Below are 21,823 nucleotides of genomic sequence, written 5' to 3'. Positions count from 1 at the left end.
AAAGTTTGCACTTTGTTCACGCTCCCTAACTATTTCAACTAGGAATACAAGACGCTGCTCACATTTCCACATGTCTACGTGTCGTTCACGTGCCTTTCATTTAAGGTTAAAAACGCTATCATCTAATTTCCCCATCAATCTCCCTATGCCTATCCACTATTTAAACTTACAGTCTGCAAGTCAATGAAGGACTTTCTGGTTTCTTCGAAGCTGGGTCAGAATGTCTTCCTGACAATCTTGTAGACTGGTGTTGGGAGGACCACTGGCAGATGTCTAAAAGTGTCACCTTGTGTATCTGGAGTGAAGAATGTTTAGTGAATAATTTGATTGTTTCCTGCTAAAAATGATGAAGGAATTTGTTTCCTATATGTTCATTAACCAATTTAATTATACAAAGCAAACACTCTGTCCGTTTCTAAGAATTTGTAAGATCCTTATTTGCATAAAATAGACAGACCCGTGTCCAAATTAATCAATAGCGTTTATTCTCGGGAGATCTCTCCTTTAAAAACCATGTACCTCACATTATATATTACAAACAGCGTCATAGAGTCCCTCCCCCTCCGACGAGGACAAAGCTGATCAAAAGTTCATTCCAACACACTTACGCACATACCTTACACAACATATCTGGATTATCTCCTGAAATCTCTCCTCAGTTTATTACCACTTAGCTGACAGTTCCAGTCCCAGTTCCAGTTTATGTGGCAGAAATGTTTTGGCACCTTTCCCCAGATCTGTGCCTCAACACAATCCTGTCGTCTCAGAGCTCTACAGACAATTCCTTCAACCTCATAGCTTGGTTTTTTCTCTGACATGCACTGTCAACTGTGGGATCTTATATAGACAGGTGTGTGCCTTTACAAATCATGTCCAATCAATTGAATTTATCACAGATGGACTCCAAGATGTAGAAACATCTTAAGGATGATCAATGGAAACAGGATGCACCTGAGCTCAATGTCGAATCTCATAGCAAAGGGTCGGAATACTTAAATGTTTTGTTTAATTTTGACATTTGCTAAAATATCTAAAAACCTGTTCTTGCTTTGTCATTATGGGGTATTGTGTGTAGATTGATGAGGAAAACATTTTTTAAATCCATTTTAGAATAAGGCTGTAATGTAACAAACTGTGTAAAAAGTCAAGGGTTCTGAATACTTTCCGAAAGCACTGTATGTATTCATGTGTGTCACGAGGACCTCCCCTCGTGTATAAAAAAAAAGGTAGAGGTTAACAGAATACTCACTATGTAAGTCTTATGTTCTTTAACTTCAGGCTATGGTCGAGTCGTCCAAAAGCAACAGCGTTCCTGGTCTATATCCTCTGCTGCAAAAGAAAAGGGGTTACCTAGTCAGATGCACAACCAAAATATGTCTTCCGCATTTAACCTAACCCCTCTGAATCAGCCTGGTTGTTGTTGTCGGGGGTTAACTGCCTTGTTCAAGGGCAGACTGGCAGATTTGAGGAAAGGGATAAATTAATAGGGGCCGCAGTAGCTTCGAGGTTAGAAAGGCAGGCCAATAACTGGCGGGTTATCGGTTCTAACCCCTAGCTGCCTGTGGGGAAATCTGCAGGGAATGATCCGGCAGCCAGAGGGTTACCACCTACAATATTTCTGTATACTACCTACTGCTGTTGTGCTCTTGAGCAAGGCACTTTACCCCTAAGTGCCCATGAGCTGCTCACAGCCTGTGATGTGTGTGTTGTGTGTCTGGTTGGTCGCTGTGACAGAATATCTGTGCTAATAAAGCAAGTATGGTAAAATGAAGGCCAGACGATCTATGGTAGCTGTGCATGTAACGAATCTAGTCCCAAAGTGTCTGCAGGGTTCTAAGAGGCTCTGGTGAAGTTACGTTTTCAAGTTTCCATTCAGGTTGGACAATTGTAATGGCTTAGCAGAAAATAAGAACAATATTTACCTGGCTCAAAGAGAAGGAATATAATATATATTGTTTACAGGAAACTCATTCAACAATTTCAGATGAAGTTGTGTGGAAGAAGGACTGGGGGGTGAAATATACTTCTCCCACGGGCAAAGACACTCAAAAGGGGGGATATTAATTAACAGTAATTTTGATCCGAATGTGCAAATTGTCCAAACAGATCCGCAAGGTAGATGGATGATTTTAAACATGTTATTGGACCATAAACAGACTCATTAACCTTTACGGACCAAATAACGATGATCCACGCTTCTTTGAAAATATACACTACCGTTCAAAGATTTGGGGTCACTTAGAAATGTCCTTGTTTTCCATGAAAACATACATGTAATGAGATGCAAAATGAATAGGAAATATAGTCAAGATGTTGACAAGGTTATAAATAATGATTTTTAATTTAAATAATAATTGTGTCCTTCAAACTTTGCTTTCGTCAAAGAATCTTCCATTTGCAGCAATTACAGCCTTGCAGATCTTTGGCATTCTAGTTGTCAATTTGTTGAGGTAATCTGAAGAGATTTCACCCCATGCTTTCTGAATCAGCTCCCACAAGTTGTAGAGGCTAGATGGGCATTTCTTACGGACCATACAGTCAAGCTGCTTCCACAACAGCTCAATAGGGTTGAGATCCGGTGACTGTGCTGGCCACTCCATTATAGACAGAATACCAGCTGACTGCTTCTTCCCTAAATAGTTCTTGCATTGTTTGGAGCTGTGCTTTGGGTCATTGTCCTGTTGTAGGAGGAAATTGGCTCCATTTAAGCGCCTTCCACAGGGTATGGCGTTGCAAAATTGAGTGATAGCATTCCTTATTCAAGATCCCTTTAACCCTGTACAAATCTCCCACTTTACCACCACCAAAGCACCCCCAGAACGTCACATTGCCTCCACCATGCTTGACAGATGGTGTCAAGCACTCCTCCAGCATCTTTTCATTTTTTCTGCACCTCACGATTGTTCTTCTTTGTGATCCGAACACCTCAAACTTAGATTTGTCTGTCCATAACATTTTTTTCCAATCTTCCTCTGTCCAGTGTCTGTGTTCTTTTGGCCATTTTAATCTTTTATTTTTATTGGCCAGTCTGAGATATGGCTTTTTCTTTGCAACTCTGCCTAGAAGGCCAGCATGCCGTTTCCAGCTACAATAGTAATTTACAACATTAACAATGGGTTAATGTCTGGGTGAATGGAACAGGAATGACAGCCATCCAATATGCTGTAATAGAAATAAGGCCATGCTCATTAAAAATGAAATCGCCCTCCCTCATCTTAAATGGCACCGACCGCCACTGATGTCACATCATGCATTGTGCAATCTCTCATTCATTGTGGGACATCCATTATTTTATGGCTACAGTATGTGTCTCTCTCTGTAACAGTCATCAGCATTTCCCTGGATGTGCACAAAACAACTTGCTGCTACTCTTTTTAAATTATGTCTCATGTTTTAATGCAATGGTTTAGAAATAAAGATACATGGGCACAACCACTGTGCGCACCCTCATATTTATGCACAGCTCCCCAATAGGGCATCCCCTCAAACTTGGGCTCTGATCTGACGTTTGCCAACGACTTGAAGTTTACTGTATATATCAGTACAAGACCTGTTCAAACTGCAGCAAAATGTGAGCATTCCTCGACTATTATGGTTTGCCATATAAGGTTGTGGAAGTCAACCGTATCATGCGCACGGAGATCGAATGCTTGTCGGAGTACCAAGGGGGGAAAAAGTGTGGTGAGCTTTACAAACTTTAAGCAAAATGCTATTTTAAAATATTTGTAGAAAATATATATTTTTTCAATTTAGTTTAATATAACCTTCCCCATCTTCCTTTACTTGCCTGTTTATCAGCAACTGAACAACTCCTCTGTCATCATCAGTGCAAAGACATGCATGGTTGACTAGTAGGCTAAATATATGTAATTTAATCAGACGAGGGTACAAAACATTAACACCGACCTAATATTAGTATGAAAAAGGACAAAAATGTATGCAGTCACTACTGTAAATCGCTCTGGATAAGAGCGTCTGCTAAATGACAAACATGTAAATGTTAATAAATTAGCAAACATTTCTAAAAACCTGTTTTTACATTGTCATTATGGGGAATTGTGTGTAGATTGTTGAGGGAAAAAATGTATGAATACATTTTTGAATAAGGCTGCAACGTAACAAAATGTGGAAAAAGGGGTCTGAATACTTCCCGAAGGCACTGTATGTGAGCCCTGAAGCACTGAGTGGTGCGGTGCAGAGCCATTTATTGGATGCATTTGACAGCTCCCAGAAGCGCGAGAAGTATGAATGCCATGACTTCTGTGGAGGCCGCATTGCAGTCATCGGCTTGACCATGCAGAGCCTTTTACCCAGAAAGACTCACAGCTGTAATCGCTGCCAAAGGTGATTCTAACATGTATTGACTCTCGGGGATGAACACTTATCTAACCAAGATAGTGTTTCATTTTCCATAATTATTTTAATCTACTGAATTTCTTTTCACCTTGCTTTGACATTTGTATTTTGTGTAGATCCTTGACAAAAAACATTACAATTAAATCCATTTTAATCCCACTTTGAAACAACAAAACATGGAAGAAGTCAAGGGGTGTGAAGACTTTCTGAAGGCACTGAACATAATATAGCCCTAATTTCACAATTTTTCTGAATACATAGCTCTTATGAAGACTTAGAAGAGTGATGTTAAATAAGGGTTACCTACATTTTCCTCAGATGCCCCACATTTACAACTGAATTGTCTCCTTTTTATTAACTTACTGTACAGTATGTGATATGTTCATTAAGTGCTAAAGAGCCTGAAAGACCTACACAAATCAACCAAGACCCATCCTCCCTTTGGTGCTATGTAACTCTACCCATTTATTGAATATTAGAGAATCCAACATCAGCAAAATTCTTATGAAGTGAGGTTCTAACAACAATAATATGTTTTCCATTTCTACAGGCCTTGCCCAGTTCAGCCTCCCATTTGGAAATAACCTCCCACCATAATTGTAAAATAACAATATAAATATGGTTGAACGAGGCATAGAGTGCATTCGGAAAGTATTCAGACCCCAATACTTTCCCCCCCAAAAAAATCTTATTCAGCCTTATTCAAAAATGGATTCAATTGTTCTTTTCCACCTCATCAAACTACACACAATACCTTATATAGACAGGTGTGTGCCTTTCCAAATCGCATCCAATCAATTGAATTTACCACAGGTGGACTCAATCAAGTTGTAGAAACATCTCAAGGATGATAATTGGAAACAGGATGCACCTGAGCTCAATTTTGAGTCTCATAGCAAATTGATGAGGAAAAAAGTATTTTATCAATTTTAGAATAAGGCTGTAACGTAACAAAATGTGGAAAAATTCAAGGGGTATGAATACTTTCCTAATGCACTATACAAACATACAAAATCACATGAAAAAGTATTAAGACAATGTACATGGAAAAGCAAAGATTAATTAATTCTATATCTAGTGGACCAGAGAGGATTTCTGTTCAAGAAGCGAAGGAAAAATCCATGTTTGAATGTGTTGGGACTTCATGTGAAATATCAAAATAATAATCCAACTAAAGATCAATCTATGAAGAGTAAGTGTAGTGTGGAACAAATTCCTTCTACTGATAAGCTATTTATTTCTACTGACATCAAGGTCTGTAGGGGGAAATTAGTGATTAGTTCTGAACAAAAACCCATGGATGACATCCATTTTAAGATGGCCACAAGTGGAACTTCCAGCAAGACATCAAAATCCACAAAGAAATTGTTAATTGGGCTCAAAATCAACATTTTGGAATAGCTGCCTCAGTCTCTGGACTTGAAACCCATTGAAAACCTGTGGTTTGCATTGAAGAGGGCAGTCCATCAGCGCAGACGAAGGATACCAAGGATCTGGAAGGATTCTGTATTTAGGATGGGGATAAGATCCCTCCCATTGTGTTCTCTAACTCATAAAACATTTTAGAAAATGTCTCTGTGCCGTTATCCTCGCAAGCGTTTGAAAACAGAGGTGTCAATCTTAACCCCTACCTTTGAGAAAAAAAGTATTACTTGTTAAACAATATCTATTTCTCTAATTGTATTGGTATAAAATATAATTTCCCTTTTTTTAGCATAAAATATAGCTCAGTATTTTTATTATTTATTTTACAGTCATTTTTGCTCATCTTTATCAAGGGTGTCAATAATTTCCGACCCCACTGAATGTTACAATACAGCATGAATTCTTGAATTAATGTTGCGTAAAAATCTGAGGTCAGCATTTTATGAACTAATCTTCACATTTGTTGTTGGCTTTTGGAGACCAAGTATACCACTGCATCACTCGACTACCTTACCAAATCATGTGCAAATGTTAGGCTAAAGATTTCTTACATGGCAACTAAATGTTCAGAAATCAGATACAGGCTTTCCTAAATGTGTCAAATCTAAATATATGGCGCTAAGACTTTATGGTTGAAGGCATTGTATCCACATACATGAAAGACACAAAGTTAAAATCATCCACCTTCAGATTTTCCTTAACATTTTAGAACATGGGCATTTTTTTGTTGAGATTCCAAAAACCCTAACAGTATAGTCCTTCCTGATTTGTTTCTCATCATTCAGCTTATTTGTGGGTTATATATGTAAGGAATGGGGAACAAAGCCTAGATTTACAGATTAAATCATAGGAATGTTTATAATCATATAACAAAAAAACTGACAAACAATGATGGGACAGATGGTAACTCCAAATACGTACAACGAAAAACAAAAAGTCCTTCCCCATGCCACAGGATCTAGGAAGACTTCTACTGGGTGTCATTGTCACGGCTACACACCTCCACGGTTACGCTCTCGATCAGTGTGGGATAGAGATGCATCCACAGACATGGCAACTTCACTGCTCAATAGCAACTGTCCACAGATCAGTGCTGTTTGGGATAAAACTAATCGACCGTCCACACCTCATGGCGTCATCCATTTGAAATTTCTGCATCAGAAATGGCTGTGGACTGAGAATTCTGAGAAGGAGCATGATGGGCGTTGACGGCGCTGTGTTGGAAATTAAGCTTATACAACGAAGGGCCTCTCACGAGACCCAATATAACAGACTAAGGTGGGAAAAATACCATAACAACCTGCATTTTTGTTTCCTATTTGTCAGAGGCAAACATCTCCCTGGTGTTTTGATCCTTATTATAACACACATACGTCCTTCCACACACACACACACACACACACACACACACACACACACACACACACACACACACACACACACACACACACACACACACACACACACACACACACACACACACACACACACACACACACACACACACACACACACACACACACACACTCTTATTACACACACTCATTACACACGCAAACACACTCTAGCACACTCACACCCAAACGAGGACAAGCACGCACACCAAAAAGCAAAACAAATCAATAAATGAACACAAATACATTATACAAATTATGCTTATCATGTGCAACACAAATAACACACACACACACGCGCAAACACACACAGACACACACAAACTCGGTGCACCACATCTCAACTTCCTAATAGTGTCGCATAACAAGGTTCTGTCCAGAAAGCCTGGCTGAGAGGCAAAGAACAGTTGCTCTGCTCTACAGTAAATTGATGCACACAATTGACACTTGTGGTGAGAAGATACTGAAGGATTCCTATGAAGTTTTGCCTTTTTTGTTCGTCTAGCGGTACTGCTCCCCTGACGTCGTCGTCTGTTGGCCGTTGTCCTCTGTTGGCCGTTGTCTACCTCGTCGTTTCCATGGGGCCTTCTTTGAAGTTCTCACACTGCTCCATCACCTTCCTGAAACAGAGAGAGGGAGGCTTCAGCATTTTCATTAGGGGGGATTATGGAAGTCCTCAATGTATGAACAAAATGTCAACTCATTGCTTGAAATGAAAGTAAATGCAATGTAATAGAGCCCAAATTGATCAACAACCCCTCCATGAATAGCGCATTGGTTATAACATTTGGATGGGTTAATAGGTGAGTTCATACCGCGCCATGTCCTTGGTCTCTTCATGTGATGTCTGGAGCTCCAGCACCTTCTCCAGGAGAACAATCCCTCCTTCTTTTATCAGCAGAGGGCAGTACTTACTCGCTGAGGGAAGAGAGGAAGAAAATAAGGGAGAAAAAGATTTCTCGAAAGCAGACATATTTCCCTGATGAGTGACAAAGTGTGGGTACTGGGCTGTATTCTCTTAGAATAAATACTCCAAAAGTCAATCAACACTCATTTGATTAATAATATAACAACATAAAGAAATTGATACAGTGAGGCAAAGACGGATCCCACCACTGACACCAATAAGCAAGTTTACCCAGCAACTTGCTTAATGGTGTCAGAAGTGGGATCAGTCTTTGTATCAATACTCACGGTAGACCGACACCAGGTTGAAGAGTGCCCACGTGGCCCAGTGCTGACTGACTGGGGCGACGCTCTGGGGCAGCAGGCGCAAGATGGGTTCAAAGGATCTGAACAGAAAAAAGGGAGGGAGAAAGCCAGGTAAGTGTTAATTCAGAAAAATATGTCAGAAAAGTTTTTATTTTTTTAACACCTTTATTTAACTAGGCAAGTCAGTTAAGAACACATTCTTATTTTCAATGACGGCCTAGGAACAGTGGGTTAACTGCCTTGTTCAGGGGCAGAACGACAGATTTTTACCTTGTCAGCTCAGGGATTCGTTTTTGCAACCTTCCGGTTACTAGTCCAACGCTCTAACCACCTGCCTTACATTGCACATTGTTACACGAGGGCAGCAAGAAGCCAAGGTAAGTTGTTAGCTAGAATTAAACAATCAATCTTCACATAATCACTAGTTAACTACACATGGTTGATGATATTACTAGTTTATCTAGCGGTTCCTGCGTTGCATATAATCGATGCGGTGCCTGTTAATTTCTCATCGAATCACAGCGTACTTCGCCAAACGGGTGATGATGCACTGTTGTTGCACCAAACCTAACCATAAACATCAATGCCTTTCTTTAAAATCAATACACAAGTATATCTTTTTAAACCTGCATATTTAGTTAATATTGCCTGCTAACATGAATTTCTTATAATTAGGGAAATTGTGTCACTTCTCTTGCGTTCCGTGCAAGCAGTCAGGGTATGTGCAGCAGTTTGGGCCGCCTGGCTCGTTGCGAACTGTGTGAAGTCCATTTATGCCTAACAAAGACCGTAATTAATTTGCCAGCTTTGTACATAATTATGACAACATTGAAGGTTGTACAATGTAACAGCAATATTTAGACTTAGGGATGCCACCCGTTAGATAAAATACGGAACGGTTCCATATTTCACTGAAAGTATAAATGTTTCTTTTCAAAATTATAGTTTCCGGATTCGACCATATTAATGACCAAAGGCTCGTATTTTCCCCCCCTCCCAGGTAGGGGCGAGGAGAGGGACGGAAGCTATACTGTTACACTGGCAAAACTAAAGTGCCTATAAGAACATCCAATAGTCAAAGGTATATGAAATACAAATGGTATAGAGAGAAATAGTCCTATAATTCCTATAATAACTACAACCTATAACTTCTTATCTGGGAATATTGAATGTTAAAAGGAACCACCAGCGTTCATATGTTCTCATGTTCTGAGCAAGGAACTTAAACGTTAGCTTTTTTACATGGCACATATTGCACTTTTACTTTCTTCTCGCATTATTTAAACCAAATTGATGTTGTTTCATTATTTATTTGAGGCTAAATTGATTTTATTGATGCATTATATTAAGTTAAAATAAGTGATCATTCAGTATTGTTTTAATTGTCATTATTACAAATAAATGTTTTAATATATTTTTTAAAATAAATCGTTCGATTAATCGGTATCGGCTTTTTTTGGTCCTCCAATAATCGGTATCGGTATCAGCGTTGAAAAATCATAATTGGTCGACCTCTAGTTGTAACACAATAAAATGTGGAAAAAGTCAATGGGTGTGAATACTTTCAGAAGGCACTGTATATATTATATAATTGATGGATTGTTTTAAATGTGGTAAATGTGTACATGATCCTTTTTCAAAAATATTAAAGATTCCCTGGTCTGATGAAACCAAGATCGAACTCTTTGGCCTGAATGCCAAGCGAAATGTCTGGAGGAAACCTGGCACCATCCCTACGGTGACGCATGGTGGTGGCAGCATCATCATGCTTCGGGGATGTTTTTCACCAGCAAGGACTGGCAGACTTGTCAGGATCGAGGGAAAGATGAACCGAGAAAAGTAGAGCGAGATCCTCAATGGAAAGCTGCTCCAGAGTGCTCAGGCTCTGGGTCTAAGGTTCAACTTCCAACAGGACAACGACCCTAAGACCACAGCAAAGAGAATGCAGGAGTGGCTTCGGGACACGTCTCTAAATGTCCTTGAGTGGCCCAGCCAGAGTCCAGGCCTGAAACCGATTGAAAAGAATGACCTGAAAATGGCTGTGCACCGACGCTCCCCACCCAACCTGACAGAGCTTGAGAAGATCTTCAGAGAATAATGGGAGAAACTCCCCAAATAAAGGTGTGACAAGCTTGTAGCATCAAACCCAAGGCTGAAGAAATTTGGCTTGGCCCCTAAGACCCTCACAAACTTTTACAGACGCACAATTGAGAGCATCCTGTTGGGCTGTATCACCGCCTGATACAGAAACTGCACTGCCCACAACCGCAGGGCTCTCCAGAGTGTAGTGCGGTCTGCCCAACGCTTCACCAGGGGCACACTGCCTGCCGTCCAGGTCACCTACAGCAGCCGTTGACACAGGAAGGCCAAAAAGATCATCAAGGACATCAACCACCCGAGCCACTGCCTGTTCACCTGTTGCCATCCAGAAGGCGAGTACAGGTGCATCAAAGCTGGGACAGACTGAAAAACAGCTTCTATCTCAAGGCCTTCAGACTGGTAAATAGCCATCACTAGCTGGCTACCACCCGGTTACTCAACCATGCACCGTTGAGGCTGCTGCTCTATATACATAGACATGGAATCACTGGTAACTTTAAAAATGTTTACATACTGCTTTTCTCATTTCATATGTACAGTTGAAGTCGGAAGTTTACATACACCTTAGCCAAATACATTACCTGACATCAGGTCAGTTAGGATCACCACTTATTTTAAGAATGTGAAATGTCAGAATAATAGTAGAGAGAATGATTTATTTCAGCTTTTATTTCTTTCATCACATTCCCAGTGGGTCAGAAGTTTACATACACTCAATTAGTATTTGGTAGCATTGCCTTTAAATTGTTTAACTTGGGTCAAACGTTTCAGGTAGCCTTCCACAAGCTTCCCACAATAAATTGGGTGAATTTTGGCCCATTCCTCCTGACAGAGCTGGTGTAACTGAGTCAGGTTTGTAGGCCTCCTTGATCACACACGCTTTTCCAGTTCTGCCCACACATTTCCTATAGGATTGAGGTCAGGGCTTTGTGATGGCCACTTCAATACCTTGACTTTGTTGTCCTTAAGCCATTTTGCCACAACTTTGGAAGTGTGCTTGGGGTCATTGTCCATTTGGAAGACCCATTTGCGACAAAGCTATAACTTCCTGACTGATGTCTTGAGATGTTGCTTCAATATATCCACATAATTTTCTTTCCTCATGATGTCATCTATTTTGTGAAGTGCACCAGTCCCTCCTGCAGCAAAGCACTCCCACAACATGATGCTGCCACCCCCATGCTTCACAGTTGGGATGGTGTTCTTTGGCTTGCAAGCCTCCCCCTTTTTCCTCCAAACATAACAATGGTCATTATGGCCAAGCAGTTCTATTTTTGTTTCATCAGACCAGAGGACATTTCTCCAAAAAGTACGATCTTTGTCCCCAATGTGGGAAGAGTTTTACTCAGTCAAAGAACCTGATATCACACCAGAGAATGCATACAGGAGAGAAGCCTTACCACTGTTCTGACTGCAGTAAGAGTTTCCCCAGATCAGATTCACTAAAAAGACACCAGCGAACACACACAGGCGAGAACCCTCTTAGCGAGAAATCTCATGTGAACAATGTGACAAGAGATACTCTGATAAAAGATCTCTGATCAAACATCAGAAAATACATACATGAAAGAGTTGTTCCATGATATCAATGAAATAATGTCACAATGTAGAATGTTTAAACATTGTAGTAGGAGTATTTTAATGATGTCACAATGTAGATTGTTTTAACATTGTAGAAGGAGTATTTTAATGATGTCACAATGCAGAATGTTTTAACATTGTAGAAGGAGTATTGACCCATGTTTTAACATTGTAGAAGGAGTATATAAATAAGTGAGCCGACGAATCTTTTAAGTGCCTTCCACCTCGAGAAGGAAATCTAATCCGACATAAACTATCTAATGAAAAATGTCCTCCCAAGTCTAGCTACCTCCACTAAAACTGTTTTAGACACATCAGATGCAAGACCAGGAAATGGTATTCTTCTTCGGGAGATTAACAGCGGTTGGCATCCAAACCTTAGTCTGGCTTTTTTATGGAGGTTTTGGAGCAGTGGCTTCTTCCTTGCTGAGCGGCCTTTCAGGTTACGTCGATATACGACTCGTTTTACTGAGGATATAGATACTTTTGTACCTGTTTTCTGGAATTTTCCAAGCTGTTAGGCACAGTCATCTTAGTGTATGTAAACTTCTGACACACTGGAATTGTGATACAGTGAATTATAAGTGAAATAATCTGTTAGTAAACAACTGTTGGAAAAATTACGTGTGTCAAGCACAAAGTAGATGTCCTAACCAACTTGCCAAAACCATAGTTTGGTAACAAGAAATTAGTGGAGTGGTTGAAAAACGAGTTTTAATGACTCCAACCTAAGTGTATGTAAACTGTATATACTCTATTTTAGTCAATGCCACTCTGACATGGCTTGTCCTAATATTTATATATTTCTTAACTCCATTCTTTTACTTTATATTTTTGTGTATTGTTCGATATTGCTGCACTGTTGGAATTAGGAACACAAGCTTTTCCCTTCACCCACAATAACATCTGCTAAATATGTGTATGTGACCAATAACATTTGATTTGAAGACTCAAGGCTGCAATCGCTGCTAAAGGTGTTTCAACAAATTACTGAGTAAAGGGTGTGAATACTTATGAATACATTTGCTAAAATTACGAAAAAGCTGTTTTTGCTTTGTCATTAAGGGGTATTGTGTGTAGATTGCTGAGGGGAAAAACAATGTAATTCATTTTAGAATATGACTAACGTAACAAAATGTGGAAAAAGTCAAGGGGTCTGAATACTTTTCTACATAAGGGACTCAAGTGGCATTTCCTGTATTGTTGATGAGGATCTCCATATTGCAAATGTACGGTCCCTTTACTAGACGTCCGCGGGTGTTATTAAAATAGGCAGACGGCCTCAGGTCGTCCCCCAGGGCCCGGTCTTCCGGGAAGTCATCAAATAAAGTATCTCGGACATTTGGTTTCCACTTTACACATTTTTTACTTTTTGGACAATTTTTAGCTGTACTGGAAAATTCCACCAGATGGAGACTGGCTGCTTATTGCAAATGGACAAAACATCACCAAATGGACATGGCCGTTTCTCGTAAATGGAAAAGACTTCGAAGACGAAACTCGGTGAGCACAGGTTTGGCCAAATGTACTTTTAGCCCAAAAACAAGACGGCGTCGAGGCCTCAACGCTCTTTGAGTTAATGCCCATTTTCTGGGATTAAAGGTCGAAAACGGTAATATAGCGCTAATTTCACCCCTTCACGTCAAAGTACATAATCCTGTGGTGTAAGAAAAAATAGAACCAGACATTTATCTATTGTAATTTACGTGAAATCGTACAATGTTCGTTTGATGATGGTTAAACAAATGTGTTTTTCCCCCAAAAAAGTTATAGATCCAGTTGCGGCGTGTTTAGGCGAATCCATTAAGGCTGGTTTCGGAGCACTACGTTATTTCTGTGATTTTCTGTACTCACACACACACTCAATGTGGTCGGTAGTGCACGGTGAGTTATGTGGCTCTAGAAGGTTCTCAGGCCGAGAAAAAGCCTTGTCCATTTGCAATAACTTCACTTCATTTTGAACGTCGTGAAAATAACGACATTTAGAAAAGTCCCAGAATCACACAACTAGGTGCATTGAAACTGCCTCAGCCCATAGAGACGGACCCTAACGTTTGTCCGATAGCTCTTTCAGGAACCCCGTAGCAATGGCCGGAAAAAGTTAATTTTCAGCACTAATTAAGGTCGCTGCTCGAGCTCCGAATGACCTATCGAGCCGAAACTCGGGATTCGTGGTCGCCTAAGCTAGGCCCACACATAATGTCAGAACTGGACCCGCAGCTAGAACGTAACTACGTGTTGAATTTGTTTTAATGGTTTTAACAGAAGGCGCTGTGAATTTTGATAGTTGGCTTCTAAAAGAGTTGGACAACGTGGGTTTGGTGTCAGTATGTATCAGTTTGGTGTCAGAATGATATCTTATTGACTGATGGACGCTGACTAGATGGCTGACTTTTGTCCATTTCCAATAAGTTTAAACAGTGATACACCAAATGGACAGGCTGAAATCCACACAGAGGGTTGGCAAATGGCATCACCGTAATCTCTAGGCCGTGCCGAGTTCAACGAGGTGCCCCACTTGACCGTAGCTCGCTCGGTCTGACCGCAGCGACCGTGCAAATAGTATTTCATATCGAACCTTCATAAGGTCCGAGACCCAATCCTTTTGTTCCTCAGTCTTCCCGCTCTTTCATTCAAACCCAACCCCCTTTCTTTGTGTAACCAGCTGTCATATCGGTTTCGTCCACTAGGGACGTTTTCTTCTATGACATGATTAGTAATCAATGTATGATCCATCCTGTGTATATGTCATACTGTGTGATTATTTAGGTATTTAGTAAATAAATAATTAAACAAACTGTTGTGTTGCTGATTCAACTTGTTAGCCAGGGTTTGTGAAGATAACCAAGAATTTTACGACGTTCAGATGAGACTCAATAAGGTGACGATTAATAATTGACTGCTATTGACATAAAAGATTACCAGGTCTTTAAGAGTTTATTCAGAAGACAACAGCTCTATAAACATTATTCCGTGGTGCCCCGACTTCCTAGTTAATTACATTTACATGATTAGTTCAATCAGGTAATATTAATTACAGAGAATTGATTTGATAAAATAGCATGTCATATAATTTAATCCAGAGTAAAGACACAACACGAGTTTCTCCCTAAAGATAGCATGGGTTTACAGGTTATTTATGCTCTAACTCTACTTTGGTGCAAGTCATTTTCAAAATTCCTTTTGCCACATGTTCAGGGTCACCTGTACCTCTACAGATATCAACACGAAAAGATTGAATGGTCCCCATCATATCCTAAAGGGGAAATGTGAACTTTACCATCAAATAGGGCTGAAATCCCAAAATGGGGAGGCTTAACCTGTTGGGGATGGGGGCGCTGTTTAGACTATTTATGCTAATTTGGCTAATTTTTGAAACGGCTTCCCACAAAATCCTTGATCGTATAATATGCATATTATTATTATTATTGGATAGAAAACAGTCTATAGTTTCTATAGGAGTTGAAATTTTGTCTCTAAGTGGAACAGAGCCCATTCTACAGCAATTTCCCTGACATGGATTCAGATTTCAGAAATGTTGGCCACTGTTCTGAAGTCAGTTAAAACGGCACTGATAGTGCTATGACTGTACGGACACTTCTTACGTCTTCCCCTGGATGCCTTTACGTGATGACGATTCCAATGGGGTCGATTGCGCGTTCACAGGCCCTACAAATGAAAAATCCCTGAAGCTAGTCATTCTTTTGGAGCTGCGTCATGAGCCTAGAGGACACCGGCGCGCACCTGTTCCAAGCGTTAGTTTAGCCTGTTATATTTCTCCGGTCATCTTTTCACTCGTTATAGGAGTTAAAAACATCATAAGGTAGTTAATTTAAAGCGTTTTATAGCAATTTATATCCGTTTAGTGCGATTTTGGGACATTTATTTTTGCAACGATGTGAAAAGTTGGGCACGCTTTTCAGTTCATCCCGAACGCAGTTGACATTTCCACATGGCAAGAGGACAGCTTTCCACCAAAAGACGATTTCTCCCAAGAAAGGATCCTTTGCCCAAGATACTGATGGAAGAACAGCTCAAGGTAGGACATTTTTATTATGATAAATCGTGTTTCTGTCGAAACATTTTAGTGGCTTAGGACGCCATGTTTTTTGACGTAGCTTCGCTTGGCGCAAACTGTATTGAAAAGTAAGGATAAATTAAAAAATGTAATAACGCAATTGTATTAAGAATTAAATTGTCTATCAATCCCTGTCCACCCTATATTTTTTAGTCACGTTTATGAGTATTTATGTATAAGAGTAGATCACTGTCTAAGTGGCGCAAGGACTTTTTCTTTACCAGCTTGTCTACATTTCACATTGTCTAACCATGATTTTGGTGGCTAAATATAAACATTTTCGATCAAACTGTATATGCATGTTGTAATGTGATGTTACAGGAGTGTCATCGGAAGAATTCTGAGAAGGTTAGTGAAAAAATTAATATCTTTTGGCGATGTTGACTTTTATCGCTCACTTTGGCTAGAATCAATGCTGGGCTGCTAATTGCTATGTGCTAAGCTAATATAACGATTTATTGTGTTTTCGCTGTAAGACACTTAGAAAATCTGAAATATTGTCTGTATTCACAGGATCTGTGTCTTTCGATTCGTGTATGCTGTGTATTTTTACGAAATGTTTGATGATTAGTAAGTAGGTAAACACGTTGCTCTAAGTAGTTTTTCTATTCCATTTGTGACGGTGGGTGCAATTGTAACCAATGCCATCTACCTGAAATATGCACTTTTTTCTAACAAAACCTATCCCATACCATAAATATGTTATCAGACTGTCATCTGATGAGTTTTTTTGTTGGTTAGGGGCTATAAATATCTTAGTTTAGTCGAATTGGTGATGGCTACTGGTGTTGGTGGACAAATAAAAGATGGTGGATTATGCTAATGTGTTTTTAGGTAATAGATGTACATCTTTACATATTGTGTCTTCCCTGTAAAACATTTTAAAAATCGGACAAGTTGACTGGATTCACAAGATCTGTGTCTTTCATTAGCTGTATTGGACTTTAATGTGTGAAAGTTAAATATTTTAAAAAAATATTTTTTTTGAATTTCGCGGCACTGGTTTTTCAGTGGGGGGGGGGTGTGCCGCTAGCGCCACGCTGATCCTAGACAGGTTAAATCATCAAAGAAAGAGAAACAAACGGCATCACCATAGTCTCTAGGCCGTGCCGAGTTCAACGAGATGCCCCACTTGACTGTAGCTCGCTTGGTCTGACCGCAGAAACCGTTCAAAAAAGTAGGCCCAAAATGAAGCCTGACCTAAATTTGAGGTGCTTTTGGGTGACAGCGGCAGAACCGTTGAGGCTAGAAACACAATCCAACCACAGGAACGTTCCTAAGGTCCTCCCGATCTGTGCAAGCCTAACCTTGACCGTGTGGAATTAACCCTTAACAGTGAAAACAGGGTGCTTCCTTCTAACAGGGTGAGTTATGTGGCTCTAGAAGGTTCTAAGGCCGAGAAACAGCCTTGTCCATTTGCAATAACCTCAATTCATTTTGAACGTCGCGAAAATGACAACATTTAGAAAAGTCCCAGAATCACAAGATTAGGTGCATTGAAACCGCCTCGGCCCATCGAGACAGTCCCTAAAGTTTCTGTCTGATAGCGCTTTCAGGGACCCCGTAGCAGCACCTGGAAAAAGTACATTTTCAGCACTAATTAAGGTCACTGCTCGGTCTCCGAATGACCTATCGACTAAGGATTCGGGGTTGCCTCAGCTAGGTCTACACATAATGTCAGAACTGGACCCGCAGCTTGAATGTAACTATGTTTTTGATTTAAAAAAAAAATGGTTTTAACAGAAGGCGCTATGAATTGTGGGCCGGCCCTGAAATATGTGATAGTTGGCTTCTAAAAGAGTTGGACAAAGTGAGTTTGGTGTCAGTATGATATCTTATTGAATGATGGTTGACTTGATGGCAGTATAATATATTGGCATTGTACATTTTATATTGCAAATGGACAGTGTACATTTCCAATGGATTTAATGATGTATTTTCCATCAGCAAATGGACAGGCTGAAATCAACACCAATGAGCGATGGAGAGGAACCACTATCACTGCTCGGCCATCCCGAGTTCAAAGAGCCAGTCTATTGGGCATTTCTGCAATATTTTAGAGCATGTCCAATTTGTGATCCAATTTGTGAAGGTAAGCTATTGCAAATGGACAGTTTACATTTGTCCATTTCCAATGTATTTAATGAGGGATTTTCCATCACCAAATGGACATGCTGAAATCAACACCGACGAGCGATGGACAGGAACCATTATCACTGCTCGGCCACCCCGAGTTCAACGAGCCAGTCAATTGGGCATTTCTGCAGTATATTAGAGCATGTCCAATTCGTGATGGTAAATGCCCATTGTAAGACATTGCAAATGGACAGTGTATAATTGTACATTTCCAATGTATTTAATGAGGGATTTAACATCACAAAATGGGCAGTGTCCATTACACATATGTTATATTGTCAGTGTGAACATGCTCTTCTGCAAGTTGACAGTGTCCATTGCCAATGTATATCCATAAAAAAATCTAAAATTTCGAAAAATGGTGCAAAAAACATTTTTTATGAGGTTGAACATTTTTGAAAAACAATTGAGATTTTGAAAATTTCACCCTTGGGACCTGACTTTGTGACCATTTCCCATTTGAAAATCTACGGTGGAACACGCTCGCCATCTTTGGGATTTTTGGAGTATGACACTTGGCATTTGCCATGTTCCGCTTGCAATATGGTTTTGATGAACTGCCGTCCATTTGAGTGGTATTTGCAATTGTGTATATGGTTCCCCCAATGCCAAGATGCCATTCATTTTTGTACATTTCATGGGGTCTTCCCTTACCGAATGTACTGTATAGACTGGTGTGTGCCTTTCCAAATCATGTCCAATCAATTTCATTTACCACAGGTGGACTCCAATCAAGTTGTAGAAACATCTCAAGGATGATCAATGGAAACAGGATGTACCTGAGCTCAATTTCGATTCCCAAAGCAACGGGTGGAAAAAGTGAAGGGGTCTTAATACTTTCCCAATGCACTGTACTACTCTGCCCCTCAGTGACAGCTAGCTCCGCCTCCGTGGGCACATAGGTCATGCGAACATTGCTTCCATTGTTTTGCCAGCTATTTGCTATGAGGGGGAACTGCCCCAATGAAATCGCAGGATATCATAGCATAAATTATAACAGAACAAAGTAAATGGACCGTCCGGGGGTGCTCAAATGTGCGTCCGTTCAGTCAGAACTTCTGGGTCTGGCCTAGTCTCTTCCTCCCAATGAGTCTCTCGCGCCAGACGACTTACTTCTGCACGTGAGACTAGATCTGCTTTATCAGGTGCAGATGGCCCTAAAGCAAAAAGATAATTGTAAGTAACTTGTAAATAAATAATCATAACAGTCATGAGAGCTTGGGACCTGATAAACGGATCAACTACATCCAACAGGAGTCCAAGGACAGAGGGATACACTAGCTAGAACCTTCTCAATGTGAAGAAAAAGCATGGGTAATTTTATTGTTTCCCCCTGATGTTGTTTATAAGGTTTTACTGTAGGTGACAGGGTGACAAGTTGTGTGGACTAAAATAACATAAACCAGGTGTATCACAAAGCATTACCAAATTAATTAGCCAGCTACAGAACAGTTTTGAAATAATTTGGTTGATTTATTGCTCATTTATTGGTCAAATTAACCACTACTTTTGATAAGCAGCTAGCTAGCTCCTAGCTAGTTAGCTCTCATGTCAAACTCAAGTCTTTCAAAACGAATATCTGACTAACTCGAAAATTATAAGTTATTTCAGAATGAAAGTTAACTGGCTAGCGCATTATGCTTTGTGACATTATGTTAGCTCGCTATCCTGGTGCATTCGTTCTTTCGTGAGCTGGCTGCTCTTTCTAAATAGCATAATCGAATCTGTTCGAAACAGTGGCAGGAGGTGCAGCAGTGGTTTTTAACATGCAACGGTGAAATAGGTGTATTTATGCTGTTATTCAAATGCAAAGATTGCTTTATATATCTTCTCAAAGAAACTATTGGTAGCTCGAAAACTTGGCATCATATTTCTGTCATGCTGCTTTGTTGCCAACTCCAACCACCTCGGGTATTCAGCCAATCAGCGCCCACCGCTGTGTCTCAAGAGGCCCGTCTCGATTGAGCTCTCTGTTTACCTGTAGTTGATATTCCGGCGGGAGGTGACGTCCCAGCTCTGGATAGCGTCCATCATCTTGTCCATGACCGTGTCCCTCAGTGGCTCTTCCATGGCCCACGCCTCTGGCCCATCCAACACGATGTGGGATAGCACGCCGCACGCATTATAGGACACCTCAATCCCATCTGCCTTGCTGTCCAGCAGGTTACTGTCACCAGAGAACAGTCACAGTAGCAAAGCAGAATCCAGCTTTATTTATCCAGGTTAGTGTCAATAATAGACGAACCTGGGTCCGTATGCATCAAGCAACTCATAGCAGAAGTGCTAATCTAGGATCAGGTCCCCCCTATCCATGTAATCTTATTTGCTTGATACATACGGCCCCTGGTCCAAGATAGCAGCAGGATCAGACAAGACTGCATTTAACCATTTAATATAGACAAAGGACCTTCTCTTACCTGAAGACAGAGATGAACTGTGGGGTGAGGAGTTGTGGTCGCAGAGCCCTCACTTCTGCCACATTACCCAGCAGCCCCAGCATGTTACGGTGGAGCTCCTGTTTGTCTGGAAACTCCTGAGAGCCAGGGGAGGACAAAGAGGACATACAAAAGCAACACACAGGATGATGAGACCGAGAATCTGTTTGAGGGGCAAAACCTAGCATTCCCTGACAGAACAGAACCCTTCAGGTGAAGAAAAAAGAGAGATGAGAGATTGAGTTTATGTTGTAGATTTAAACAAATCCCTGAGGTGTGCTAACCTTCAGGCAGTCCAGGAAGAGGCTCATGCCCTTACAGTTAAGGAACATCTGACAGTTGTCTGGCGTCTCGTCAGTGATGTTCCACAGGGCACTCCAGGAGAACTCCATTACCTGGTCACACTGTAAAAAGAGCAAAAAAATGTGGTTGGTATTTGTTTTTATCCGAAGTGAACTCTAGGTAGCCTGCCAGGCAACGCCATTCCAGACAATACACTTGAATTGGCTTAACACACAATGTTTCCTTAAGGATTGCATGTAAAAAATACTATTAGGTCTGGAATGAGCTAAGACTCATCACAATCCAAATGTGATGTGGTTCAATCCAGTTTTACAGGTTCTGCCAGGTCATTTCAGACTTGTAGAATGGTAGGGATGTACAAAATATGGATTTTTGATTCACAAGAAATAATCCAAATGAGACTCACCATCCTGTCCTGTAGCTTTTTCTGGACGAGATTCAACATTGTCTGAGAAAAAAAAAGTGAGCATGAAAATCATACGTGACAACTTCACGAAGCATCAATGACCTACTGCGGGCTGGGTTTGAGAGAATCTATGAATCTGTGTATAAGTATATGGATACATCAGTCTTCCCTACCTTGACAAAGCCCATCTTGCCCACAGCCTCCTTGTGGTGGTTGTCCACCTGGCAGACCAGGGCGTTGCAGAGGTGCACGGCGATGCGCTGGATGGACTCATCCTGCCGGGCTGGCTCCAGGATCTTCAGCAGCAGCAGGTTGACCCGGCCGTACTGGAACTCCAGCTCCTCAGGGATGCTGAAGTTACACAGCGTCAGGCAGCAGTTCCTCTGGACCTGGGTAG

General features: G+C 40.7%; 1 protein-coding gene across 3 annotated transcripts in view; it reads right to left on the bottom strand.

The window, feature by feature from the left end:
* Positions 1-4,489: 4,489 nt before the first annotated feature.
* Positions 4,490-21,823, bottom strand: part of LOC129863633 (protein zer-1 homolog) — a 60,637-nt gene continuing 43,303 nt past the window's right edge. For all 3 annotated transcript variants that reach the window (XM_055935758.1, XM_055935757.1, XM_055935759.1), the window contains exons 9-16: positions 21,600-21,815; positions 21,427-21,468; positions 21,002-21,121; positions 20,700-20,815; positions 20,261-20,449; positions 8,370-8,467; positions 7,991-8,093; positions 4,490-7,795 (exon numbers count right to left, since the gene is read on the bottom strand). In XM_055935758.1, the coding sequence (XP_055791733.1) occupies positions 7,738-7,795; positions 7,991-8,093; positions 8,370-8,467; positions 20,261-20,449; positions 20,700-20,815; positions 21,002-21,121; positions 21,427-21,468; positions 21,600-21,815 (942 nt within the window). In that variant the 3' untranslated portion in view covers positions 4,490-7,737. The remainder of the gene's footprint in view (positions 7,796-7,990; positions 8,094-8,369; positions 8,468-20,260; positions 20,450-20,699; positions 20,816-21,001; positions 21,122-21,426; positions 21,469-21,599; positions 21,816-21,823) is intronic.

Source organism: Salvelinus fontinalis, chromosome 10 (assembly GCF_029448725.1).
Source record: "Salvelinus fontinalis isolate EN_2023a chromosome 10, ASM2944872v1, whole genome shotgun sequence".
Lineage (NCBI taxonomy): Eukaryota > Metazoa > Chordata > Actinopteri > Salmoniformes > Salmonidae > Salvelinus > Salvelinus fontinalis.
This window is presented reverse-complemented; position numbering and strand designations above follow the sequence as displayed.